Source organism: Diceros bicornis, chromosome 9, assembly GCF_020826845.1.
Source record: "Diceros bicornis minor isolate mBicDic1 chromosome 9, mDicBic1.mat.cur, whole genome shotgun sequence".
In the NCBI taxonomy this organism is placed as follows: Eukaryota; Metazoa; Chordata; class Mammalia; order Perissodactyla; family Rhinocerotidae; genus Diceros; species Diceros bicornis.
In genome coordinates this window covers 71,141,498-71,167,356 of record NC_080748.1, presented here as the reverse complement: position 1 = coordinate 71,167,356, position 25,859 = coordinate 71,141,498, and the positions used below count along the sequence as shown (strand labels likewise).

Here is a 25,859-nt window from a genome sequence, read left to right as displayed (position 1 = left end):
GCCTCCTAAATGGAAGGACGCCTGTGCCAGGCGCTCTCCCCACGACCACATGCTGCTGATGTTGCCTGGAGCAGGGCGGGGACTGAGACGGAATAAGTTGGGTGGTTTGGTTTTTTTAATGTTTTGTATTTTCTCCCTGCTTTGAAAGCTCGCTGTCTTTTGCTACTGTTATTACGCTACTGTTATTACCAAGGGTTCACTGAAAATGAAACTGGGGTGTTTCAGTGGGGTTTTGCAGCAAATAGATAAAAGAGGTTCAGACAAGACTGGGCAGCTCACGATCTGAAGCGGATTGAGCAGTAGCTGTTTGTTTGCTGGGGTGAAGGGAGCATAATTTATTCAGCTGCAGCGGAGGCTGAAAGCCAATCTGGCCTTGACCCATTTATCTTTAGAAAACTAATTAAAGCGGAGAATCCGGTTTACTGGTGTTATTGAAATTTTACTTTTTCTTGTCCAGGGCCAAGCAAAGACTGAGGGTGTGCGCGTGTGTGTGTGTTTGTCTGTGTCAAGGTGGAAGGTGGGAAATATCAGTTTCACCTAAAGACAATGGCTAAGTCTCTAGATAATAAAGCAGTTTCTTAAACACAGCCTGACATCCTTTTGAAATGCAAAATAGTGGATTTAGCCGGATGCAGAATCCTTTGAGGTGACAAGGAAATGCCATGGCAATCTAAAACGAACAGACAGTTTCTCGAATCCTTACAACCCAGACTTCCTAAATCACACCAAAACGGCCCCAAAGAGGCATGGAAGTACATTTTTATGACCAGCATTTTACTCTGAAACTGGTATTAACCACCAGACAGGAAACGATGCCAGAATGTGAGTTGCTTTGTCCATTTTGTTTCAGAACAATAAAATAAAGTGCACATCTCGATGATGTTTTATAAGTACTTAAGTCTATACTTAAAAATATTAACAACATATTTGTCACCAATGAAATTCAGAAGTTGCATTGTATTTTAGGAAGAATCATATCTAATAATACACATCAGATTTTTTTTGCCTAGTTAGAGAAGATTATAGAAGGCAAGGGGGGAAGTCCAGCAGACCTCGTTGCGGGGCATGATATCATGATTTACATTCCTTCCAATATGTTCAAGGAAGTTGTTCTTCCCAGAGGAAACTAAAAGGGTCATGAAAACCATCTGATAAGGAGATTGGACTGGACCAACTGCTGGAAAAGCTGGAGATACCAAGATAATAAGTGGGGGAGGGCAGGCACATACTGCCTTAACTTGATCAACTCTAGTTTATCAATTGGACCAAACTAATAGGACCCTGACTTGTCCACCCATGATGTTTTCTCCTCCATTTCCCATTTATCATCAGGAGACATTAAGCTATCTGTCTTCACTGCTCCTTCTTCAAGGTCTTCCCTTCCAGAGAATTCTTGGTTCAGATTTACCTCTTAGCTTTCTTACCTTATCCAAACTGCCATGGGCTCAGAGACCTGGAAGGATGAATGGGATACCACTCAGGGGGGCAATTTCCTTTTAAACAAATGAATTTTAAAGGAGAAATTTTAGACACAGGGTTGCCACTGCTTGGATTTAAGGCCAGGCGGACATGTAGCACCATGATGTCATAGGTGTGCCACATGAATAAATATGTGCCCATCAGGTGAAAGTCATCTTCTCCCCTGGATCTATGATGCTATGTAGGGTTCAGGTCTTTATTAAGGCTGTTACCAGCATGGAATGGTATTATAAAAACCAGATTAGATAACTTAACCATCTGATTATAAAGTCAAGTAAGAGAACCTGGGTGTTCTTGTCCTCAGCTCCCAAACAAACCACTTTGTAATAAAAAATATCCAGTGCTCCCTCCCTAAATGCTCTAAAAGACATTAGTAAATTCAAGTAGAAAAAAATAACCTGTACCACAAACTACTTCTTGACCCCCTAAATTCTCTATATCCCACTAATGGAAAAATTAGCTCCTTATGCGTGAGAGCTGATGTTGGTTTGTTATTATTAGTGAGGTAATTATTTGCTCAGCAAAAGAAGAAAAAACCCAATATATTCTATCAGGGAAGAGCTAGTTTTTCAGGCAGACTACAGATGGTCTGAACATTGGGATAGAATTTAAATCAGCCACCACATGAACTAGTCTTGCACAAAGCTTAGATTGAAAACCTTGCCACTGGGAAAGAATACCAAAATGGTTGTTAACCATAAATACCAAGCAGAGAGGAAGTTATTAAACCTGTTGGTCATGCGCAGTGTTCAATTCACTCTCTAGACAGTTTGGAAAGGGGAAGCGGAGGAGGAATTTCTCAGGAACTCTCCAGAATGACCGTACAAAGACAAATGGGGAGGAAAGAAAGAATAAGACCAAAGCTTACACTATGTTGCATTGTCCTCCACACAATCCTCTGGGAAGCAAGAGGAAAAGAAATTTAAAGGAAAAAGAAAGAGAGATTATTCTATACATAACAGTACAGCACAGGTATATTGTTCAGCTTGTAGGCTGGCATTCCACCCACCCCCACTCCAAACTCCCTCAGAATGACCAGTGGACTATATGAGAAGTCCGTACACAGTACAATGTTGAATACTTACTGGAGATTCATTGGTCTAACTCATCACCAACTTGATGGATTAACTTCCAAGTCTGGAGTCTTTTTTTAAATTCTACTTTTATAAAATATACTCCTCTAAGACACACAATTTAAAGTATACTTTTGCTCTAATGAATGAGCTGGAGTAAATACAGACCCTCCCTGCCCAAGTGTGTCCAGGAACTATATGGTATGTTGTGTTCTAATTTCCTGAGCGCTACAGCTAATTGCCTTTTACAGAGGGTAATCAAACACCTCTGTGTGCTCGGATCTTAAAAACTGAGCTATTGCGTGTTGATTTATTTTAACACTCTGTTCTTCCAGTGAAGTTCTGGTGGAATTTTCTTTAAAAAGTCATAGTTTTACATGAAATTATTTAAGAAAATTCATGGAGTATAAATGTAAGAAAAAAGGAAAAGAACCAATCTCTTGCACATAATCACCTTTGGCCTATTTAATTAATAATCAGTAACAGTCGGCTGCGACGGAGGGCTGCTAGGGTGAGTATTGGTAACAGGAAAGAGACATGTGATGGTGGGAACAATCTGTTAACCAAATTAGTTGATGGTGTTTGTATCTTCAACAAATCACGCTGCTGGCAGGAACGACTGTGATATTCTCTTATGAGTGAGCTTTCCATCAGCAGCTGAATTTATACAAATATATTCATTCATTACTGGATAATAAAAATAACTTTAGGGAAGTATGCCTGAAAGCTACTGACTACCTAAACTGCTTTTTATGCCCATATAAATTTAGAGGAACAAATGGAAATGTTCCCTAATGATAAAAAGAATTTACAAGTTCCTTCTAAATATAACAGAGGTTAAATGATGGAATTGATATATTTTTAAGAGAAAGTTTTGTTTTGTTTGACATTTGTTGACATTTTATATGACTTCTGGCAGCAGTTTACCAAGCTTGGGGTTAGGGGCTTTACTTCTAAAACAAACCCCATAACTACCAGTTCGCATAAAAAAATAGCTTTACAGTAACTGATATAAGAACGTTTACCGAAAGATCCCAAAGTTAATACCACAGGTACTAATTTTAAATGGTAGTAAGAAGCAACTCTGTGAGAGCTTTATAGTTATTTTCCTTTTGGTAAAAGAGGTGGGGTGATTGGGATATTTTTTTGATGCTGGACTTTGAAGCATTTTTCTCTGTTGAAACCCTTAAAAAAATTAAGGGAAGTCTTTTGCAATTATCCTCCTTTTCTGGGACACATGCTTCTTATAAATATTCAGGAAACATCTTTCAGGGGAAAATTAAAACAGGAGTAGGTAACATGAGACTTGTTTACAAACAGTCAAAATAGGCTCTAATGTAGGACAGACTCGTCAGAGTTCACCAATGCATGTATCTTGAAGATGATTTGTCTGACTGTTGCACAGTACAGTCTGGCCAAGGTAACTGCTCTACCTTTCCACTATTCAGAACTATGTTGAACCCTCAAAGGGAAGAACGCCTTGGGGGAGCCAAAGGCTGCAAACAGAGATTCTGATGTTAGCTGCTGGCCTAGCCTGTGTTCCTCAGAAATAACCTTGTATAGCTCCTTTTGATGTGGAAACAGACCCTTGCTCTTAGGAGCTGGGAAAGTAGCTCCAGGTAGGTTTATGGCTGTCTGTGAATTACAAATTGCTAATTCTTACAATTTGGGAAAGAATCACAATTTAATTCAAAAGAAAATTAGTAAAACCGCCGTTGTCCCTTACAGATCCTGAAGCCATATCTGTGAGAAAGTAAGTACTACAAATAGTCAGAGAACATTTTAGAATAAAATTGGCTGATTTAAATTCCTGTGCACTGAATCTGATCCTTATCCACTGAGCCTGGTCCTTAGTTTTACTCGTGATCATATGATTAACTATTACTAATTCTTTTCAGAAAAAAACTTGATTAAAATATGTATTTTTGGGGGTGCATAAAATAGAAGATCCTAAATCATTTCCAAGACTGTTTGCTATTTGCCAAGACTCTTCAAGACCCTTACATTTGGGGCATTTTGAAGACCACCAGTGGAGTTCCTTTATAAAAGGTTCAAATTCCAATTTTCTTATCTATCTGATCTTAAACGTGTGAAATCTCAAAGTGTTGATGCTTTATTTAGGTTGTGCTAAATTGTATAAATACTGTTGTCTTGAGAAAAATATTTTTCTTACTCAACTTCCCCTATTTGAGTGTGTGTATTTCTCTCTCCTGGGGAGAAAACTGTGCTTCTGTTCCAAAGGGAAAAAAATTAATTAGTAGTCATAGTATCATTATATTGCTCAAATTCAATGTAATTTTAACTAAGTGCATAATGTACCCTAATTATTTTTAAATTTAATTTTATTGTGGTAAGAACACAACATGAGATCTACCCTCTTAACAGATTTTTAAGTGTATAATACAGTTTTGTTATCTATGGGCACAATATTGTACAGCAGATCTCTAAAACTTATTCATCTTACATTGTGCCCCAGTTCTTTAATGAGAGTTTATGAAAATTCTGAAAAGCTTGAATTGTTCCAATAACAAAGTTAGAGCCAACTAAAGTGGGAAAAAAAAAATAAAAAGAGAGAGACCAAACCCATACTCACCATTTGTGCTCTGGTTCAGAGGATCTTGACATACAAAGGAATTTGTAAAGTAAAAACCCAAACAACGGAATCTAATGAAAACCATCATTTCTTTAAAACAACTGGCTAATTGTTGGCAGAGTCTAATTGGTTGTTTAAAAGAAAAAAGATGACCAATTTTAAACTTTTCCTGAAACTGTGAATAGAGAATAGATATAACCAAGTAAAGTAGAAGGTTGAAGCAATTACCCAGATGATTCCTTTCTCAAAACCTACACTGAAGAGGCAGTTTTATTTGCTAATAAACAGTAATAAATTTATAACATAATTTAGCCATTAACGACTCCACTCATCCCTTCACTTTGACACTTCGTGGCCAGGCCTTTATGTTGTAAGTATGTTTGATTTTTATAGAGAGAAATGCTGAAGTACTTACTTTGAGGCCAAACTCAACCAATTTAATCTTATGAGTTCTACACTGTAGAAGCATATTAACTAAAATGATAAAGTAATTTTAAATAACAGTGACTAATAAAAGTATTTTCATAACCAGAAACCCTTGAGATCTGAGTTTATATGACACAATCAGATGTGGTTCAAGTGTTTTATGACCTTAAGGTTTTTATCTGTTAATTTTACATCAAGATAATTGGCAAAGCAACATTAACAGCAATAAAAATTACAGGTATATAAATTGTTTATAGTACTATAAATTACATTGAAAATAATCAGGCAGTATTTCTTTGAAATTATGAGCTCTTCATCTTTTATGACAAGATGTGATTTTTAAAACACATTAAAAATTGTGTTGACTATGTTTATGGTTGTATTCTTCAACTGAATTGCTTTGATGATAGATATCATTCAGTCACTTGACACACATTTAAATGGATCAAAGAGTGACTATTTTTAAGAATTCCAACTTTTTAAAGACACACAAAAAAGAAAAAATGGTAGTAACATTGATTTGGGGTCCCTTGGCAAGGTCTTTCAAACAGAAAACTTCCCATATAAGGAGAAGTCATAGTAAAAGTACACTGTATCATAACTGAATAAATGACTGAAGCAGATGAATAAGAAATGTGCTATTGTAATTATATCTCTGGAAGATATAGTAGCTTAGTCTTCAAATTAATATTTCAGAAGAAATATGAAGTTGAAAATTTGGCCACTGCATGAGCGGATTAATAGCAATAAGACTTCTTAAATAATCTAATTCGTGACCTGAAAGGAAGATCTCATTACTTTCCAATATTCTAATTAAGACCAGGAGTAGATATAAGGATGAGATGACTTTTACAACCAACTTTTTCAGAATCCCATCATGTCCTCTGAAGAATAACCTTGGTAACAGAAAGCGCCCACAATGGCCATCAGTCTGAGAGAACTCACCAGCCGGTCCAAGCTCGTGCCTGCAGCAGTGGTTGGTCTTTCCTCAGGATTGTAAGGCCTGAACCGTGTATTAAAATTTTCAGGAGCTGAGCGAGCAGATCTGAGGGCTGGGGCAGGCTTGGGTTGGCCACATCCCTGAAAGACCTGGAGGAACCATAGAAAGGGTAAAAAAGTTACACAATGAGTTTCTTGCTAAGATTATGACACAGAGGCATGAAATGCAATGTCTTTCACATTTTTTCAAGGGACTTTTATCTCTAATAAAGTCTAACCTCTAAATTTAAACAAATACAACCACTTATATGACAGAAAGAATTACCTAGACAGTGACTATATGCCCTGACTCTTATTTCCAACATATACAGTCAATCCTTATTATTCACGGATTCTGTATTTGTGAATTTGCCTACTTGCTAAAAGTAATTTGTAATCTCAGAATCAATACTTACACACTTCTGCAGACATGGGCAGAGTGGCAACATTTTGAGTTGCCTTATGTGCATTTTTCCAGCTGAAGTTCAACAAGGTGACACTCTGCCTTCTTGTTTCAACTTTCGTGCTGAAAACAAGTGTCCTTTTTGTGCCTACTTAGTGCCACATTTTTCACATTTTTGTGCTTTTGCTTGGCAATTTCCCTATTTAAAATAGCCCCCAAGCTTAGTGCTGAAGTGCTGTCTGGTGTTCCTAAGCACAAGGAGGCTGCGATGTGCCGTATGGAGACAATATGTGTGTTAGATAAACTTTGTTCAGGCATGAGTTATAGTGCACTTGGCCATGAGGTCAATGTTAATGAATCAACAATATATAATAAATAAGGTGTCTTTAAGGAGAAACACACATAAAACAAGGTTATGTATTGGTTGGTTGATGAAAATGTGACTAGAAGCTTGCAGGAGCATAACTCTGTATTTTCTATAGGAGCAATGGTTCAGTATTTGCTAATTCTGTGTTTGCAGTGACTTTATAGAACACAACTACTGCAAATAACGAGAATCGACTGTATTAAAAATAGGAATTGTAATAGTTACTTCATAGGATGATTTCAGGATTAAATGAATTGTATCTCAGACACTTTCATGTACTTGAATTTGGCATTCAATAAACATCCGTTTAGGATTCTTACTATTGTGACAAATGTATTTCATGGATAGCATATGAGGCCATTTAATTTGAGTGACTTCCCTTCGAATAATGAAAACCTCTACTGGAAGGATTCTTTGAAAACACTCTCTTGAGCCATGGTGTGGAAATAGGACAAGCAAATGTGGATGAAATCCATATAATGACAGTTTCCTCTAATTTTGTTGTTGACAACTGTTCATGTCACAATTAGGGTTGCTCTGGGAAATCAAATATTTTATTGTAATGATCTTAGGGACCGAGCTGCCAGCTCTTTTCCACAGTGATTTCACTCAGGGTGGTGCGAGGACACTTCCTTTGCTGTTTTTAGAAGCTTCCTACTCTCTGCTGATTATCAAGCAATAATCCCCTTGCCAGAATTACAGGAAAAATAGTAACATTTTCAGGAAGTTTTGATGAAGTTTAACTCTATGTTTCTTCCATTTCTACACATGAGACGATTCTCCTACTAGCTACTTTTTTCAGTAAACTTTTCCAGACTATTTATGTCAGCTGACTCTTACCTTGCGTGTGTATGTTTAGAATGCATTCCTGCCAGTTTTGTTTTTTGATTCTGTCTTGTTTAACTCTAAAACAAGCATTTTTCATCAGGCATATTATGGGATTCCACTGCAGTATGCAGAGGGCTCTTGAGTGCCATTCCCAATGAAAAATTCCATCTTGAGACACAATTCATTTGGTTTTACCACTACAGCTAATTTCTCTTTTGTTATATTCAAAAGTTCTCCTTCAACTCAACATTTTGCAGAGCACAAGCACTTTGTCTTGGCATTCTTCAAGACTGGTCTTAACACACTATCGATTATTTTTCTCTCACACAGTTTCTGAAGTTGATGGTGTAAACCAGTGTGATAAAGATAGTGGGCCCTCTTCTCCCTAGTGCCTGAATCACTTCCCAGTGGAAGGTCACTGCTGATGGAGGGCATTAACATCTCCAGGGTTCTGTTGAGTGTTGTATTTTGGATTGCTTCAAAAACGACAGCTGATTTTTATAAAGTATAAAGCCTAAGGCAAAACAATACTAATGGCCTTGCTGAGATTTCTTGAAGCTGTTCCCTAAAAGAGTTAACAGATCTACTTAATTCACCCTTTGGGAAAAATCTGGCTCAGTGGTTTAAGTTAAATCAAAGGAACAAGAAACGCCCTGAAATGGGCCAGCCCCGTGGCTTAGCGATTAAGTGCGCGCACTCCGCTGCTGGCTGCCCTGGTTCGGATCCCGGGCGCACGCTGACGCACCGCTTCTCCGGCCATGCTGAGGCCGTGTCCCACATACAGCAACTAGAAGGATGTGCAACTATGATGTACAACTACCTACTGGGGCTTTGGGGGAAAATAAATAAAAATTATAATTAAAAAAAAAAAAAAAGAAATGCCCTGAAAGAATACTAGTGCCCCAGGGGAGATATTTCATCATAACAGAAAACCTTACCACTTGTTTAATTAAAAAAAAAATTTTTTTTGGAGAGGGTTAATTATAATAGCGGAATGTAGGTAAGTTAATATAACCTAGTAACTTTCTGTTATTTATATCAGGTTTAGATTTTGAAGCTGGCTTCAGTACAGAAATTGCTGGGTCTGTGGTCCAAACTGAAGAAAACACTGACTTCTAATTATTATGGAAACAACACCAAAACCCATAATCAGGTGGAGACCTACATAAAAATCTGCCACCATATGTCAAGATATGAGTCTTGAAGGTCTTTCAACACAGGTTCTACTATACCTTTAGACAAAGGGAACTGTCATAAGAGAGACCTATTAGTGTGGAAGCACCAAGCCTAGGGATCAAGAGCTGTTTTTCAGAATTTTACAAAACCTAAAGGGAACAGTTGCAAAGGGGAGCAGAATATCAGCTCACCCTGTCTTTGCTTGGGAATGATTAAAAACCCTTGTACGGGGCTGGCCCCATGGCTTGGTGGTTAAGTGCGCGCGCTCTGCTGCTGGCGGCCCGGGTTCGGATGCCGGGTGCGCACAGACGTACCGCTTCTCCGGCCATGCTGAGGTCGCGTCCCATGTACAGCAACTAGAAGGATGTGCATCTATGACATACGACTATCTACTGGGGCTTTGGGGGGGGGGACCTTGTACAATTCTCATGCAGAGAACATATCCTAAACAACATATATAACTTAGATGACTTACAAAGTGAAAATTAATAATTTCATTTTTAATATATGCAGTCTGTTAGCTAGACAAAATATTTTTAAAACATGGGATTCATAGGGTGGATGACAAAAGGAATTCTTGTGCAGAACACTTGGACTGTCTCAGACAATTTTCTGAGCTTGCTATAGCAGCAGTATAGTTAGACAAAGTTCTGTGGCTCACGAGGCCCAGAGCTACATCACTGTAAAGGACCAATAAGCCTTTTTCCTGGTGGTCTGGGTACCCCAATATTTTATATTTTGAATAAGGAAAGAAACCGATGAGGAATAATGTGGGGAAGGGCCTTAGGTTAGATGAACGTCAGTAGATAAGGTTGTCCTCTGAGGAGTGGGAAGGGCTGGAGATGTAGACTTGGATCATTAGCCTAAAGATGGTATGTAAAGTGCTGAAAGTGGTCGCACTTACCAAGGGCAAGTATGTAGCTGGATGGCAGATGGTGCTGAGGACAGCCCAGTGCCATACCAACATTCAGAGGGGCCTCCCTGAGCCTGAGTTCCCTCCTCTGTCAAATGGGAATAATAATATTATTTACCACACAGATAGACTCTGATGATAAAATGCAGTATACAAGGCAGAAAAACAGAAACTAGTGTCTGGAAAAGTAAGAGCTTGATAATAATTAGCTAATTATGTCATTCTATGATGAGTTCTTTCTAGAAGTTTTGTTCTCTGAGTAAGATTTGAGGGGAAAAAACATCTGGGCTGATGTTTCTTAAATGTTTTCCACAAAATATTATTTCCAGGGCTGTTACCAGCTGTTACATAATCAATATATTTCCTGCATCCAAGTTAAATGAGAAATCTTAGCAAGGCTTCGTCAGGCTAACATGTGTTCTGACTCGGCCAAAGGGAAGAGATCATTTGTAGTATTTTCTTAAATGATTTGGTCACGGGTTCCCCAGGAGGTTCTCACAAGATAGGAGATCCAGGGAACACACACCGGGGATACACTGTGGAGGCGGCTCTGCCTGGCCAAGAGGAGATGTAGCACATTCTGATAGATGCATTTACTTAGAGGTATTTGTCAAGCCATTCCACCTTTCACTACTTTTAATTCGAGAGAAGAAATACCATTTTCAGACACTAAAAGTCTTCTCTTTACAACAGAACAGAAGTTTCTGGAGGATATAGCTGCAGGCTAATCCACCTCATTGTGGAACAAATCATTATCTCTACTCCTTGAAGAAATGGAATCAGTATTACCTCCTGCCTGCCTCTCTCCAAGGAATGTTGAAAGGGATAATTAGATAATTCAGAAAAGTGTATGGAAGTCCCAATGTAGACAGATGCTACGGGTATACAAAGGAATTATCCTTCCCACCTAGCTGACTCGCAAAACCTGTGGATTTCAGGAAGATATCTGGCTCATGAATCCTCTCTCTTAAGAGGATTACTAAAATAATGTCTCAAAAGTATGTTGGCATTCTGAGATTAAAGAAGCTGACATTAAAGATAGAAAGTGCAGAAAGAAGAGACATTTTATCATTTCAGAGGGGCAAGGGGGAGAGGGAGGTGTGGTGACAACAGGTTTGAGTGCTGTTTCTTAGGTTTCTAAATACAAGTATTTTTCCTTTAAGAACATCACAGCATGTTAACCTATCTCCCTTAAAAGAAAACAACCTGGTGTGCACTTCCTTAAAGGCACCTGTAGCTTTATACCTATATCTCGTTATCTTCTTTATCTTCTGCAGGTTGATTATCCATCCACAAAAGTCATTACTGGCAACCTGAGAAGCAAGGACTGCAAATCAATCCTGTCTCAGCTCCTGTGTTTTTTCAAAAATTCCATCTTCTCAGTTTATACTCAGTGGGTTCCTAATATGGTGGGAAAGATGTTGCTATTCCCACATATTGTTTTGAAATTTGCAAACAGAACTCTAATCTTTTACATTAATATAGGTGACAGTTAATGCTACCTAGATTTAATTGGACTTGATGTTTTGAGAGTAACGCTTTATTTACTTATTAGATTCTAATTTATATTACAGTGTTAATGAATGAACTATTTGTTAGATGACCACTTGGGGAACTCAAATTTATTCCGTTTGTTCCCAAGGAAACAAGCTATCATATCTGCACCAGCTCTACATATATTTTGTCTGGGTACAGCCATTGTTTTCACGAGAGACAGCTGTGTGTAATAGAAAGGTCATGAAAAGAGTCTGAAAGCTGGGAGTACTAGCTTCCGTCTTTCCCCGTACCCTTGTGTGACCTTGGGGAACATGTTCTCCTCAATTCTCCCCAATTCTCATTTGTGAAGATAAAATGATATGATGCTTAGAAAAGACACTGAAAAAAATGAGGAATAAAAATGTATTATTATTTTAATTGAAGTAATCTGTAATTAAATAACACAATAACCAGTAACATATCAAATCTACAGATTATGCAGAGTGATGCATAATAATTTAAGCTCCATGAAGAATAGGATCTTATAGATTTTGTTCATCACTGGATCCCAGAATCTGTAAGAATTCCTAGCATACAGTATTTAAAAAAAAATCGAGAATGAAAGATTATGAACAAGTGAAATTTTTAGTTATAATTTCCCTTTGGAAACATTTATTGAAGGCAATTAGCCTTCTAGAGTTCTGTAATGAGAAAGAAAAGATAGGAAAAAGAACTAACACTTATTGAGTATCTGTGATGGGCCAGACACTGTGCTACATGTTTTATATACTTTATCTCAAAAAATCAATTATCTCTTGGAAATCAAAGTTTAACACTTCTTCCTTAGGCTTCAGAAAATACAATGAATAAAAAAATCATTTGATATTTTCCTTACTCCATTTACTGCGCCAACTTAAAGCAAAACCAGATTGACAACTTTGTTTAAACTGACAACTAGAACCAAAAATTCCTGTTTCTTGAACATTTGATAATAGCTACTCACTATTCTTGAGGAGCCAATTAGAGAGCAGAGGACTTTGTGTATAAAATGGTCAGGCTTGGCTCCCTGATGTTGGTGGGCGAGCTAAGAGCCTTGGGTTCTGAAGATAACTGGGCTCACATCTCGGGCGATGGCTGTTTTCTTGTAGCAAAACGGAAGACACTTGGGCTTCTTATGAAGACTTCCTTCCTGAGAGTCCCACTCTGTCAAACGATAAGCAACAGTGCCTGCATTTGCAGTGGCTGGACCATATCCCTGTCCCTAATCGCCTTGAGCACAGAGCTGGGTACCTTTCTCAAAGTGGAAGTGAAATGGGAACACTGACATGGGTGTGCACGGGGAGGTCGACATACCATTAGTAAAGAGACGTAAATAAGTTACAATAGTAAAAAAAGTATTTCACTGAAGTAGTAGCAAGAAGGGCTACGCCACCAGCATGATACAGGATTAAACTGGCACCTAGAACCTCGTTTCACACATTTCTTTTTCTGGTTCCTAACAGCATTCTGCTAATATCTTAAGAAGTGTTTTCCTGAATATAAACTTAAAATGTTTTAGTAATGACTTTTTCTTTAAATATAAAATTATTATACTCATTACGCAAACATTTTAAATATCAAGATGTTTTACTTTTATCAGTTTGCCAGTTTTCTTTATGGATTGCTTTTTAAAGAAAACAGATTTTCATCCTTATGTCTCAGAACGATCTCTCCTCTTTTCTCGTCTTCCCTCTTCTTCCTTCCCTCTCCCCCTCCCTCTCTGTCTTTTCCTCTCTTTCTTTGCTCCCTGATTCACGCTTTTCTTTCCTTCAAGATTGATTACAGTGGTCCCTTGGCCGAGCTCTCTGGCAAACTCTAAGTCCCTGGATCTGTGAAGAGGATTCTGGGTTATACTGAATCAAGTCAAGTCATCAGTTTCAGTTTTGGCTGCTTTTCATTGGCTTCAATTTTGGAAAGCCAGCTACCGTGTCAGTTTTAAGGTTTTAAAAATTTACTCCTGATGCTTATGCAGCTTGGTTCCAGAATATCTGTCAGATGTATTGCATACTTCTTAAAATCGTTTCTTCAATAAAAGCAAATGCTTTCCATTTGCTTGAAAAAATGATGTTTTTCCTTGAAGGGTTTGCTGTCCTTGAACAGCATAACATCTTGATATTTCTCCCAAACGATGAATAGGGAGGAGTTACAAGGAACGGAACAAAGCATATTTTGAGCGTGGAGAAAGAAACCCTAACCCTCTCTGCCTGGCTAAATGATTCTTTCATATGCTTTTTGTTTATAAGGTTTAAAGCAATTCTTTAAGATCACTTTGCAGAATTTACATAAGCATGTAAATTTCATCAGCCTGGCTCTGTATCATTCATTCAACCCACTATTCAACAAATACTTGTTGAGTCACTACAGCCAGACATAAGTGCTGGGGATATGCCAACTGGACGTGTCCCTGCTCTCATGAGGGTTCTGACAAGAAATCAGGCAATTACAATAAAATGTGATAAGTATGATGAGAGCACCCACGAGGGCAACTAACCAGTCTGGAGAGTCAGAGAAAGCTTCCTAGAAGAGCAGTGGTGTGCTGGAACTGGCTCTTACTGGCTCATGAGACCACTTGTTAAATTTTCAGGAATTTTGCAAGCCAATCATTAGACACAGTGATTTTTAAAAGTTAAGTTGCATGAACTTAAAAACATAAATTATATTGAAAACGAAGGTAACATATACTCAAAACTCATCACTTCCTAATTATTTTACTATTATCTATGCTCTTGAGGTTATTTACGCCAATCGTATTTGTAAGGGGGAAATACGAAATATATTGTGATGTGCTACTCTGTGTTCAGTGACATCATGTTGCTGGCTTGAAATCACCATGGTGGGAGTATGTATACCATAGAAATTGGCAAACACTGCAAACTAGCACGCTTTCTGCACAGAGAGCTGCTTGTTCAAACATTTTTTAATGTTTACCACTTAATCTTCAGTATACCACTGAATCTTGCCTCGGAAGTGAAGAAATGGTTGGAGTATGCCTGGCAAATAGTGTGTATTTTGGGTGGGGGATAGAGAGGATAGAATGTTCCAGGATGAGGGTAACAGTGTGTGCAAAAGCATGGAGATGATAGAGGATGGTTCTTCTGAGCAACAGATCCAAGGCCTATTTTGTATGTCTGGTACATAGTGAGATTCTCTGACCTCCTAGATTAAAACTTCTATTAGGACTCAGGCTCTGTTGGTCTTATTCACTATACTAACCTCCACAGTATCTAAAATGGTGCTCGGCAGATAATCCATGCTGAATAAATATTTGCTTTAATAATTTAAGGCAGGGAGAGTGGTGAGTGTTGAGCCTGGAGACAGAGGACCACATCATGCAGGGCCGTGTCTGGGCTGTATTCTAATGGCAACTGGGAACCATGGAAAGAAATTAAGCAGGGGAGTAAGATGAACATATGTGCATTTTCAGCAATCCCTCTGGCTACAGTGTGGAGAATGGATTGGTGTGTGGCAAAACCAAAGGCAGGGAATTAATTAGGAGGCTATAATCCATGTGTGAGAATATAGAATTAGGGGAGTCACTGAGGATGAATTCATATGATATTTAGAATGACTGTTTAATAGGTTTCATTATGGATTGACTGTGAGGGCAAAGGAGAAGAGAAAGTCAAGGAGTCAGCTGGGTTTCTGGCTAGGACAAAAGAGCAGTAGAGGAGGCGTTCTCTGAGATAGAGAACCTGGGGGAGGGAGGGGTTTGTGGGAGGATGATGAGCTCGGTTTTGGACAGGTGTATTTGAGGTGGCAGGTGGAGGTGTGCAGCAGACAGTTGGATAAACAGGTGTGATCAGGAGAGTAATCTGGGCTAGGAGAGATTGGGATGAAAATTCCTACTGTCTCTATAGCAAACTCAGAAAATTGTGTCCGAGGCAGTCCAAATGTCCTACACAAGAATTATTTTTGTCACCCACCTCCTTGCACACCATGTTTTAAAACCATTTTGTCTGGCTAACAGGTTACATGTATTCATAAAGAAATTACTGCTTTTCATTTTGCAAGCATCTAAGCTATTTGGCTGATATTTAAGATGTAGTCTGGGATAAGGAGGTGAAATGAAAGAGAGGTGCAAAATGTGTTAGAAGAAAAAGATCTACAGAAAGCCATATATAATTCAAACATTTCTGGCAGAACAAGTTGCTATAAACACATAGAGGTAGCTCCTTCACATGTTTAAATATAGGCTGGCTGACTCTATCAGAATCAAACCAGATCTCATATCCCTGAGTTGAAGGGACGTGCAAAGAGCTGGGATAATTGTGAATTTGTGAGATGGGGCAGAGGCCGCAGAAATTCCTCTAATGCACTAATCCGCTGCCCATGGGAAGCACAGTTCTAAGGAAGCAGTTCTCCTCTTTAAGGCCAGAGGAGGTTGGAAGAAGGTTTTTCTTTCAGAAGAGCAAGAGAGTATCTTTCTCTGTTTCTAATAACACACTGAGTCTTAACTGAACTGAGTTTCAATCACCTATTCCTGAGTAGACTTCATTAAATGTAATCTTCTCATCTTTTGCCCTGAAGTTAAAGTGAAAGAAAATCTTAAGATAAATATCCAAAGGTTAAAGACAATCAGGAGTTTCCCTTTATCATCAAAAGGAGAAAAAAAAATTTTTTTTTATCCCTTTTACGTGGAGGGAAAGTTTGCTTTGGATGCATTTCCTACAGATGCATCATAAGCATTTTTCTCAAACGTTAATTTCACTTTATAAAAAAAGATGGTTTTTTTTCTCCCCTGTATCCAGCATCTGAACAATCTGACTCTGTTACCCAGCGATGTTACAAACAGGCATGGAGCAGATTCTGGTTTTCTGTATTCCAATGAAGAAATCAAAGAATAAAAGATGTTTCAAGGTCACTGTTTCTTCGTGGAATATTATAAGTGAGAGCTGATGGGCTGAATACGGACTTTGAAATCTGAATAAGCAGAGAAAATATTCTGAATCTAGAAATCATTGAGAACTTGCTCTTTCCTTTTAAAAACAAAACTAAAGAAATAGAAATAGAAACTAAAGCTTTATAAATAGTATGGCCATTTGCTTTTCTCTCAGAGATCAGGCAGAAGAGACTGAACTACTTGTCAATGGAGCAGGTCAACTATTCCCTTAGGGCAAGAATAATGCGATATTAGGCAGAGGCCACTGAAATTCCTCTAAAACACTTTGCTATGCTGGCATCGGTGCATCAACAGGCACAGACTAGAGTCAGGTTGCTGACATCATCTCCATCCCTTCGCTCTTCCCTCCAGCCTGCTTTCTTCTGAAGATCTTGTTCATTAGATATTTATTCAGTGCCATGCAATGTCATAGGTCATGCAGAAATATGTGTCCTTTTAGAGGTGATTCTCTGCCATTGAAAATAACATTGTGCATGAGTGGATTTAAATGTAGGTGTGTATATATCAAGCCTGCTCTTCTGACCTTAATACCACATAAGTTCACAGACGTCATGGATGGGGCAAAACCATAGAGTCAATGCTCTTTAGAATGTACACATCATAGACATTTTCAATAATAACTATTAAAACGCTTAACTTTTATGAGTGGTTTTGATTTAACATATTCCACGCTAAGCATTTTTCGAGGATTACATCATTTTACTCTCCATCAACGCTATGAGTAGGTACTACTAGCATCCTAATTTCTAATGTGAGTTAGTTGAGTTTAGATAGGTAAATAATTTGCCCCAAGTCACACAACTAGTAAAAACCAGATCCCAGGTCTGTCTGATGTCAAAGTCTGATCTTGTAACCTTTATGCTACTCTAAGGAATTCTAGACAAACTTCAAGTACATTTTAAGGTATTTCCTACTCCTTACTGTTGAAATCTCTCTGGCATTATACCTTCATGTTCCAAATTCAACTCAGGAAAATGCACTGTTTCTTTCATGTGTAAAACAACATGTTAGGATGTCTCTCTGTAGAATGTAAGAATGAGTTAGATGCAGCTCCTATCTTCAAATAATTTATAATCTCAGGAAGGAGAAGTTAAGTACATAAGTAACCATAACACAAGGAATAATATTTTTACTGCCTTAAGAAGGGCACATGTAATACAGGCGCTCAAAGAAAGGAAAGATAAACACTACTGGAATAAAAATATAAATATTTGAATTAATTCTAAACAATGTCCTCATATCTGAAAGAAGATATTATCTCCATGTGACTTCCCAAGGTATTATTTATACCTGAATGTTTTGAAAGGAAAAAGATCCAGAGTAAAGAAAATTATCTGGATGCTAGAAAAAGAAACCTAATCACTAGCAAAGAGATAATGTTTGTAAAACTGTAAACTCATAGAGCTGGAAAGGGCACATTTAGATCAACCCTTCACTTTACAGATGAGGAAACTAAGACCCATCAGCTAGAGGCAGAAATTATTTCATTCTCTTTTCCATGCTATTAGGGTTTTTTTTAAACCTTCATCTGAGCTATAGATTCAGAAAGAATTGTCTGGACAATATTAAGTACCTAAAGACCATCCTGCTCTTCTATAATGGGTTCTACCCTCGCCTGTAGAAAGTATTAATTGAATGGATGGTTTCAATTCAAATTTAATGTCTTCCTTCTTAATTTAGATTATATCTGACAAACCAATCTTTTCCTGGATTAGGTTTGAAATTATTCCCAATATAGTTAAATTATATCTAGTGAGATCAGTTTTATCTTCCCTGATAGGATAGGAAGGAGATTATCTACACATCTGAAATTCACAGGCAGAGATCCAGCCAGTTTTTTCTTCATTTCCTTGAGGAATTTCCGCAAGACTATAAAGCCCTGAACTCTGATTTGGGTGGGTAACAGAAGTGGTGGAATAGCGAGTGTGCTTCCGATCTTTGATGAAGACTGTGAAGTTGGTGAATGTAATAGCTTGGTTGGGGCTTGAAGAACTAACAACTTGTGTTTCTCGTCAGTAGGAACACCTACTGACGAGAAACACTCATCATCAGTAGCGTGTTTCAGGCAACAGTCTTCCTTTAGATGGCTGGTTCCTCCCATGCTGCACTATATCTGGTCTTGGTGGGAAGATACATACTGATGAAACAGTGGCATGCTGGGAAAATCTTTCTCTTTGGATCAGACAGTTCTGGGCTGCAATCCCAGCTCTGCCACTTGTTAGTTGTGTGACTTCAGACAAGGTACTAAATCTCTCTAAATTCAACATTCTCTACCTATAAATGAGAGAACGTATCCTTTGCAAGATTGCAGTGAGGATTGAAATAAATATATAAGGCAGCTAGAAAGAGACTGATGTGAGGGCAGAGAACCTTTTTTGTGCTTCATTGTATTCCTCGTGCCTGGTACATGATAGGGTATTTGTTGAATGAATATAGTAGGTGCTCAATGGTAGACATGATGATCGCCATTGTTACTAAGTCATCATTTGTCCAAAATGGAACCAAGAAAAGTCTTAACATGCTATTGTTCCCAGTCTTAAAAAACATATATAAATAAATAATATTGTATATTGTATTGTATATACAACATATACACTCCACCACCCGTCTGTCGGTTGTCATACTATGGCAGCTGCATGTTGCTATGATGCCAAAAGCTGTGCCACTGGTATTTCAAATACCAGCAGGATCACCCTGGTGGGCAGGTTTCAGTGGAGCTTCCAGACTAAGACAGAGTAGGAAGAAGGATGTGGCCACCCTCTTCTGAAAAAATTGGCCATGAAAACCCTATGAATAGCAGCAGAGCATTGTCTGATATAGTGCCAGAAGGTGAGAGGATGGCACAAAAAAGACCTCACAGGGTTCCGCTCTGCTGTACTCAGGGTCTCTAGGAGTCAGAATCGACCCCAGGGCACTAACAACAAACAGCACACAATATATACAATATAATAATTAGATAGTATTTTACAAAGGATATATAAATCAAGAGTTGGAAACAAATGCCCCTAATGTTATTAGCAAAATATTATAATTTGATTATACAACTTGGTATAGCCAATGTAGTTTTTGAAAGGAATGTCAATGTGCTGTACCCCCAACAGCTTAGCTGTGGGCTAAATAGGAGAGGAAAAAGGATCTGACAATACCTATAAAAACAGATCTAATATGAGAATGGAGCATGAACATACATGGTGAATATAGATCTTTTCATTACCTGTAAATCCCACTAATTCAAGATCTCAATGATTAGGTACAAAAGATTAGCTGTTCCCTCCTGTAGATATGGTGAGAGCTACTGCATTAGAGGAGGGAAATTTCATATCTGAAACTGTGGTTTGTTCATCTTTTGCCTTCTGACAGAAAAAGGGAGAAAAAAGTAGACATATTTTATGCTCTTAAAATTCTGGGAAAGGTTGGAAGCAACAAATTACGAGGCTAGATAAGCGAAAAATTTCATTAGCATTTTCATGGTGGCAAGGACTGGGTATAGTTGTAAAGGGAAACAGACAGACAGACAGACAGCTTGAGTCTTCCTGGCTTTGCCACCTCTGTTTCCTTACATTCTCATGCAGGTTTTACTGAAGTCTATTGAACTTTCTCTTAATACATGATCTGTTTAGCAGTTACTGAACCCCACCCCTGTGTGAGATTGGCTTTGCAGGTGCCCCCAGCGTTATAATGCAGTGACTAGCAACACTGGAGAATCAGACATTCCTCTGTGCACTCCTCATGCACCTTGAGGCCTTCGTAAGTTACTTAACTTTTCTAAGCTTCGGTTTCCTTATCTCGAAAATAAGGGGCAAGATCTATCACAAGCATTGTTATAAATGTTACATAACATAAACTATGTAAGGCACATACAGTCCCTGGCATTGAGCGCTCAACAAATGTGAGTTGGCAGTTATAAATATTGTTGTTCTGAAAGAGGCTCTGGGAATGGCTTCCCTCAGTAACTGCTGTAATAAGGTAAATGATTTTCCAAGAACTTGCCAATCATATCCTGCAGTAAGAAGTCATTTTAATTTGTAAGCTTTACAACTCTCAGGATGTCTGCCCCACCTCATTAGGAAATAGCTTCTGGCTTCACCTGAAGCTCGCCTATTAGAAGTCAATGATGTCTCTGGTTGTGCAGAGTCCGGAAATCCAGAACTTCGAATTTGGTGAGACTATTTACCAATAGTGACTGACGGTTCCTTTGACAAAGGAAAAATTCGACCTTCCAGTTCGTAGCTAGCATGTAGATTTTAGACTTTAGTACATGCATAATTTCATGGATGTGGCTTATATGGAAAATAAAACTACATATTTCCAAATTCCATTCCCTTGATGAAATAAAACCTCTTTCAGAACATATCCATTCCATCAGCAAATCCTGTTGGTGTTTCCTGCTAAATTTATCCCAATTCCAAACACCTTCTACTTATCCACTATATTAAAGGCTAACTTTCATCCTTCCTCAATACCCTCTTCCAAATCTGAGCTTGCCTCCATCCCTCTTTCCTGCAGAGCCTAGCTGCCCTACTCCCTCTCTCCCTTCCTAACTCACCCCAACCCCTTTCCTCTATGCCAAAACCACCAGACACACTTTTTGTGTTTCTAGCTCATTCGACATTTTTTTTTACTATTTTTCATGACCCTCCATACTGTATCCCCTCATATGAGTGTGCTCTCACATGCCCTATATTATTTCTACTCTTGATTTTGAGTAGAAATCTTATTAAAAGTACATTCCATATTAACCGCCATACTATTATAATGTAGTTGGACAAGTTCCACAAAAAATGTCTCATTCACATTCTGGTAATAAAGAGAGTCCATTTGACCTCTCAGAGAATTTTTAATAGAATAAATTGACTTGAATATGTATGCACACACACCAATGGAAACCTCTACTTCTAAGAAGTGTGTGATGGTCTCAAACTACAGACACTTGTGTTTTTCATGCTCTATTCTCTAGCGCCATTTTGAACATCAGCAAACTTAGCGCCTGGCTACTCAAGCACTGCTGGGATATTTGGCCTCTCGAAACAACATTAGTTGGTTTCTAGGCAATAGATTTGAGAGGAATGGACAATTGCTATTTTTCCAGAGGAAAGAAAGAAAATAGCTTTTCATGGAACCCCCAAACATGGTATTTCGTCAACAGGTGATGGCGATTTGGAGCATCCTCCTTTACATAGGCTACCCCAAGTTCATTAAGACCCAGAAGTAGCCTTATGAAACTGTCTGCCCACCTATCTCCTAAGGAGAGAGAGGGACCCAGGCTAGGTTCTTTCTCACTCTGCTTGCTGCCAGTTTACTCTGAAAAGCCCCAATCTACTTTGATTCATACTCTGCCCAGGAGACCTAGTCAGATTCCACGGATCTCTTTCTGCTTTGCAATTTCTCCCCACCACTCATCCCCTTGTCCTTGGTTATATTTGAAATTTCTTTCACAAATTGACGGAAGCTAAACACGCAGCTCCTTGCCTGACATATTTTTGTGTGAATGTCTTGCAATTAAGATGCAATCGCTCAGTCACCAGGTTTAAAGGACTGATAAAGATTTGGTTAGTGTTTCATGATTAACCATGACATTACCGGAGACTGGTCAAAAGAACAGAAGGGCATTGTGCAGTCCTCAGTGTGGGTGAAAGGAAGTGATGAAAGAAAGGGCTGGGGACCCACTGCAAACTTCTCAATTTTGCTTAAGGCGGGTCCTGTTTTATCTTCAACTGGGTGGGGACAAATAAAAATTGTGCACCTGATATTTGTGCTCTGTAGCTGCAAACCCAGAAGCTCTGTCTCATATGATTTATGAAAATGCACTTATTTTTTTCTTTTAATGTCTGCTTGACTTCATACAAAGGAGCATTTTCCCCTGCAGATTCATTAATGAAGGTTACGCCATAGTCTTAAAAAGGCAGTCAGATGGAATGTTTAATTATTTACAATTGAATATATAGAGCATTTGCCTGGTTTGCAAAGCTGAAGATATAATTAGAAGTTCCTAGAGAGAGAACACGGTGAGGGTGTGCAGAAATTTCGAACATTAAAAAGAAAATTCCCCCCAAATTGCTCACAAATGTGAGGGATTAGTCAGTATATTTGGGTCTCTCTGAAACTTTTTAGCAGCCAATAATGTCTTCATGATTGAGTAGTTGCGAACTAAAAGATTGCTTCCTTTCTCAATGCCATTTTATTAGACATTTTTAATGAAGCTGCAAATTTGTAGCTCGACAGGAAAAGCTCACTGACAATGTATTAGAATTTATAATGCCGGCGAACATATCTAGTTACTTCATTTTTATGTTACTGCACTTTTCTTATTAGTAGACATATGACTAAGGCAAATACCTTTGCAGACACCTGTATGCTGTTTTCTTGCATGTTCATAATGGCTTCAGAGATCTTGACATCTATAGGGTCCATGACTGACTCAATGTTGAAAGGTCCTTCCAGTCGCTCTGCCACCAAGAGCATTGCATCTGTTAAAATATAGGAGCATGATTTATTTAAGAATTGGGAGCTCCAGGTTCTTAACCTGTGTTTAAACATTTCCAACACAACTGGCTGAAAAATAACTATTCATTCAAACTTTTGATTTGCTTTTATATAGTCCAAACTGGAATGGATGACTAAATCTTAAAGCAGTATTTTATTTTATTTCATTTGAAGATTTAAAATTATTTTGCATGTATAGAACCAGGCCTAAAGATGAGAAAATTAGTTCAAATTAAGAGACTTGAACATATCTAACTATCCCACATGATCTCAGTATTAGGTCAGGAATCAACCGCATTTCAAAAATGGACTATAACCTCTTTTCTTCTGGAGTGTGGGGAAAATTGAGAATATTGGAAAAGAAGTGTTAATTTGGAAATTCAGATGCAGAACTGTCAAGACCTGACTCAAGCTTATCTACGTGTGAGAAATATTTCTGGATTTCCCAAGAAGAACAGATCTGTCCCTACTTTGTGCTGTCCCTCTGCCTAGCATGCCCTCTGCTTTTGCACTTAAACACCCTCTGGGGACAGAGAAACTTCTCTTACTTGGTTTTGTATATTCAAGGCTTATTATGGTGCATATCACATTGCAAGCTCTCAAAAAATATCTATGAAATCATACTGAACTGAAGTATTGCTTGGGAAGCTTTAGTTTTCTGGAAAACACGCTATGCGTGATATGGAGGCAAGGACTATGAATTAGGAGTTAGTAGCCCTGGATTCTCGTCATTGCTCTGTCACTGACTAGCTGAATGGCTACAGGAAAAAAATCTCTGAGCTTATTGGGCCACAGACTAGCGAGATGTATAAAAGGGCCTGGTGATGCAGAGTCTCTCCGTGCCTACAGTGAGGAGCATATGTCCATTCCTATGCCGCTGAAAACTGGCCCATTTTTGATAGGGCATAGTTTGGTAACCTGACTCCACCAGGACTGTCAAGTAGAACTTTCTGTGATGATGAAAATGTGGCTATTGAAACTCGAAATGTAGCTAGTGTGACTGAAGAATTAAATTACTAATAAATTAATTTAAATGTGATTCTAAATATCCACTTGAGGCTAGTGGCTACCACATTAGACAGCACAGCCTAGACTTTTAACGTACAGACTCAATAGATCTCAAGTCTTTTAATTGTTAAAGCTCTTGGCAGCCAATCTTAAAACACTTTCCTTTTTTCAAAATAATACATGTTTATTATCAAACATTTACAAAACACAGAACAGAAAAACGAAGGAGAGAAATACACTCATAATCCTGCCTCCTAGAATAACACTACAAACAGTTTGGTATATGCCCTATGTTTTCTTCCTTCTGTGCTGGGCATGAATATTTTAAGCATGCAACTGGAAATATACCACCATACATATATCATATAATCTGCTTCCTAAATGTTATATATTATTAATGTAAAACGCTGTTTGTAGTAGCTGGTTTATAGTATTAGTGTAAGGAAACCAAATTTTCTTTTTATTACGTACCCAACCACGCTCAACCAAAGTCAAATATCAAAAATTTTTCAGGGTTATAAGTAGTTATGAATTAGGCAGATGAGAAACCTTTACAGATAGATGATTTTTTTGTGAGAAAGATACAGTACTGTCTGGGAAGCAAAGAGTCACATTTTTAAAGAGCACTGGGCTTTGGGAACAGCATCAGCTTTTATACTCTCAACTGGCTTTCTGGGCCAGACCCCAGAAGTGAGCCCTTGCTCTACCCTCTGTGGCCTGACCTAGAGTAAATGCAGCCAGGACACCACTCAGAGCATCAGGGAGGCCCCTCTACCCCAGCCCCAGCCCCAGTACTCTGTCCCATATTATTATCATGGACACAAGTGAGTGAAAAACAAGTGTGAATGGGTTTCTCAAAGAAGCTCTAACAACAAACTTTCCGATTTTTTCCTTAGATAATGCAGACCTATATATGTATGTCACAGCAAGATCTTGTAACAAAAGTAGCAATTTTTCTATATCTTAATGACCTAATTATCTGGCAATGTGGACAGAGGATGCATATTTTGATATTAAAGATGTTTTCTCCCTTAAGATTTTCAAAGGTGGCTAACTATTGCCTGAGAGCTGATCTGTTTCTTTTATGTCTTTATATCTATTTTGTGTATTTATCAAAAATAACCCCCTTTACTGTTAGACTTTCCAATAGGCTTTTTGGATGAAGATTAATTATGACAAATGAGCAAGTTTCTCTAGATGGGTGTATCTTGCTAGAAGAATCAAGAAATCCTTGTACAGGAAAAAGAATTGGCACTATGGAGTTATCCAACAAATGCAATTAAAGGAACTGATAACTATGGGATACTTAATTGTGTGTTTTATATAAGTGTTTGCATAAGGCATTATACCAAGAGTACTTGTCTATCATAGTATATTTACCCAACCTGAAGGGGTTGAGTTGAGACGGTAATAACGTTGGCTCCCCTGGAAGTCTGAGAGCAGTTGTGATCTTGACAAAAATGATAAGTTCTTGTATTGGATCATAAAGACTTAGCATAGGTCACAGTTTGAAATTATGGGGTCTAGGATATCTCTGAGAAGGTTCTCTTCCTTGTTTAAATTAAAACACTCTCTTTTCTTCCAGACATTCCTTTCAATAGGTAAGGCAAAAAGCTATTTGATTCGTATCAGAAAGTCCGGGAGGTTTCTCTGGTGATTTCAATCTTTTTTTTCCCTGTTCCTTCCGCACCACAGTGCTCACTTTTTAGGTTCCTGT

General features: G+C 38.2%; 1 protein-coding gene across 4 annotated transcripts in view; it reads right to left on the bottom strand.

Moving 5' to 3' along the window:
* Positions 1 to 25,859, bottom strand: part of GPC6 (glypican 6) — a 1,065,634-nt gene that overhangs the window by 84,533 nt on the left and 955,242 nt on the right. For all 4 annotated transcript variants that reach the window (XM_058548369.1, XM_058548371.1, XM_058548370.1 and 1 more), the window contains 2 exons: positions 22,988 to 23,118; positions 6,517 to 6,660 (listed from right to left, as the gene is read on the bottom strand). In XM_058548369.1, coding sequence (XP_058404352.1) covers positions 6,517 to 6,660; positions 22,988 to 23,118 — 275 coding nt within the window. The remainder of the gene's footprint in view (positions 1 to 6,516; positions 6,661 to 22,987; positions 23,119 to 25,859) is intronic.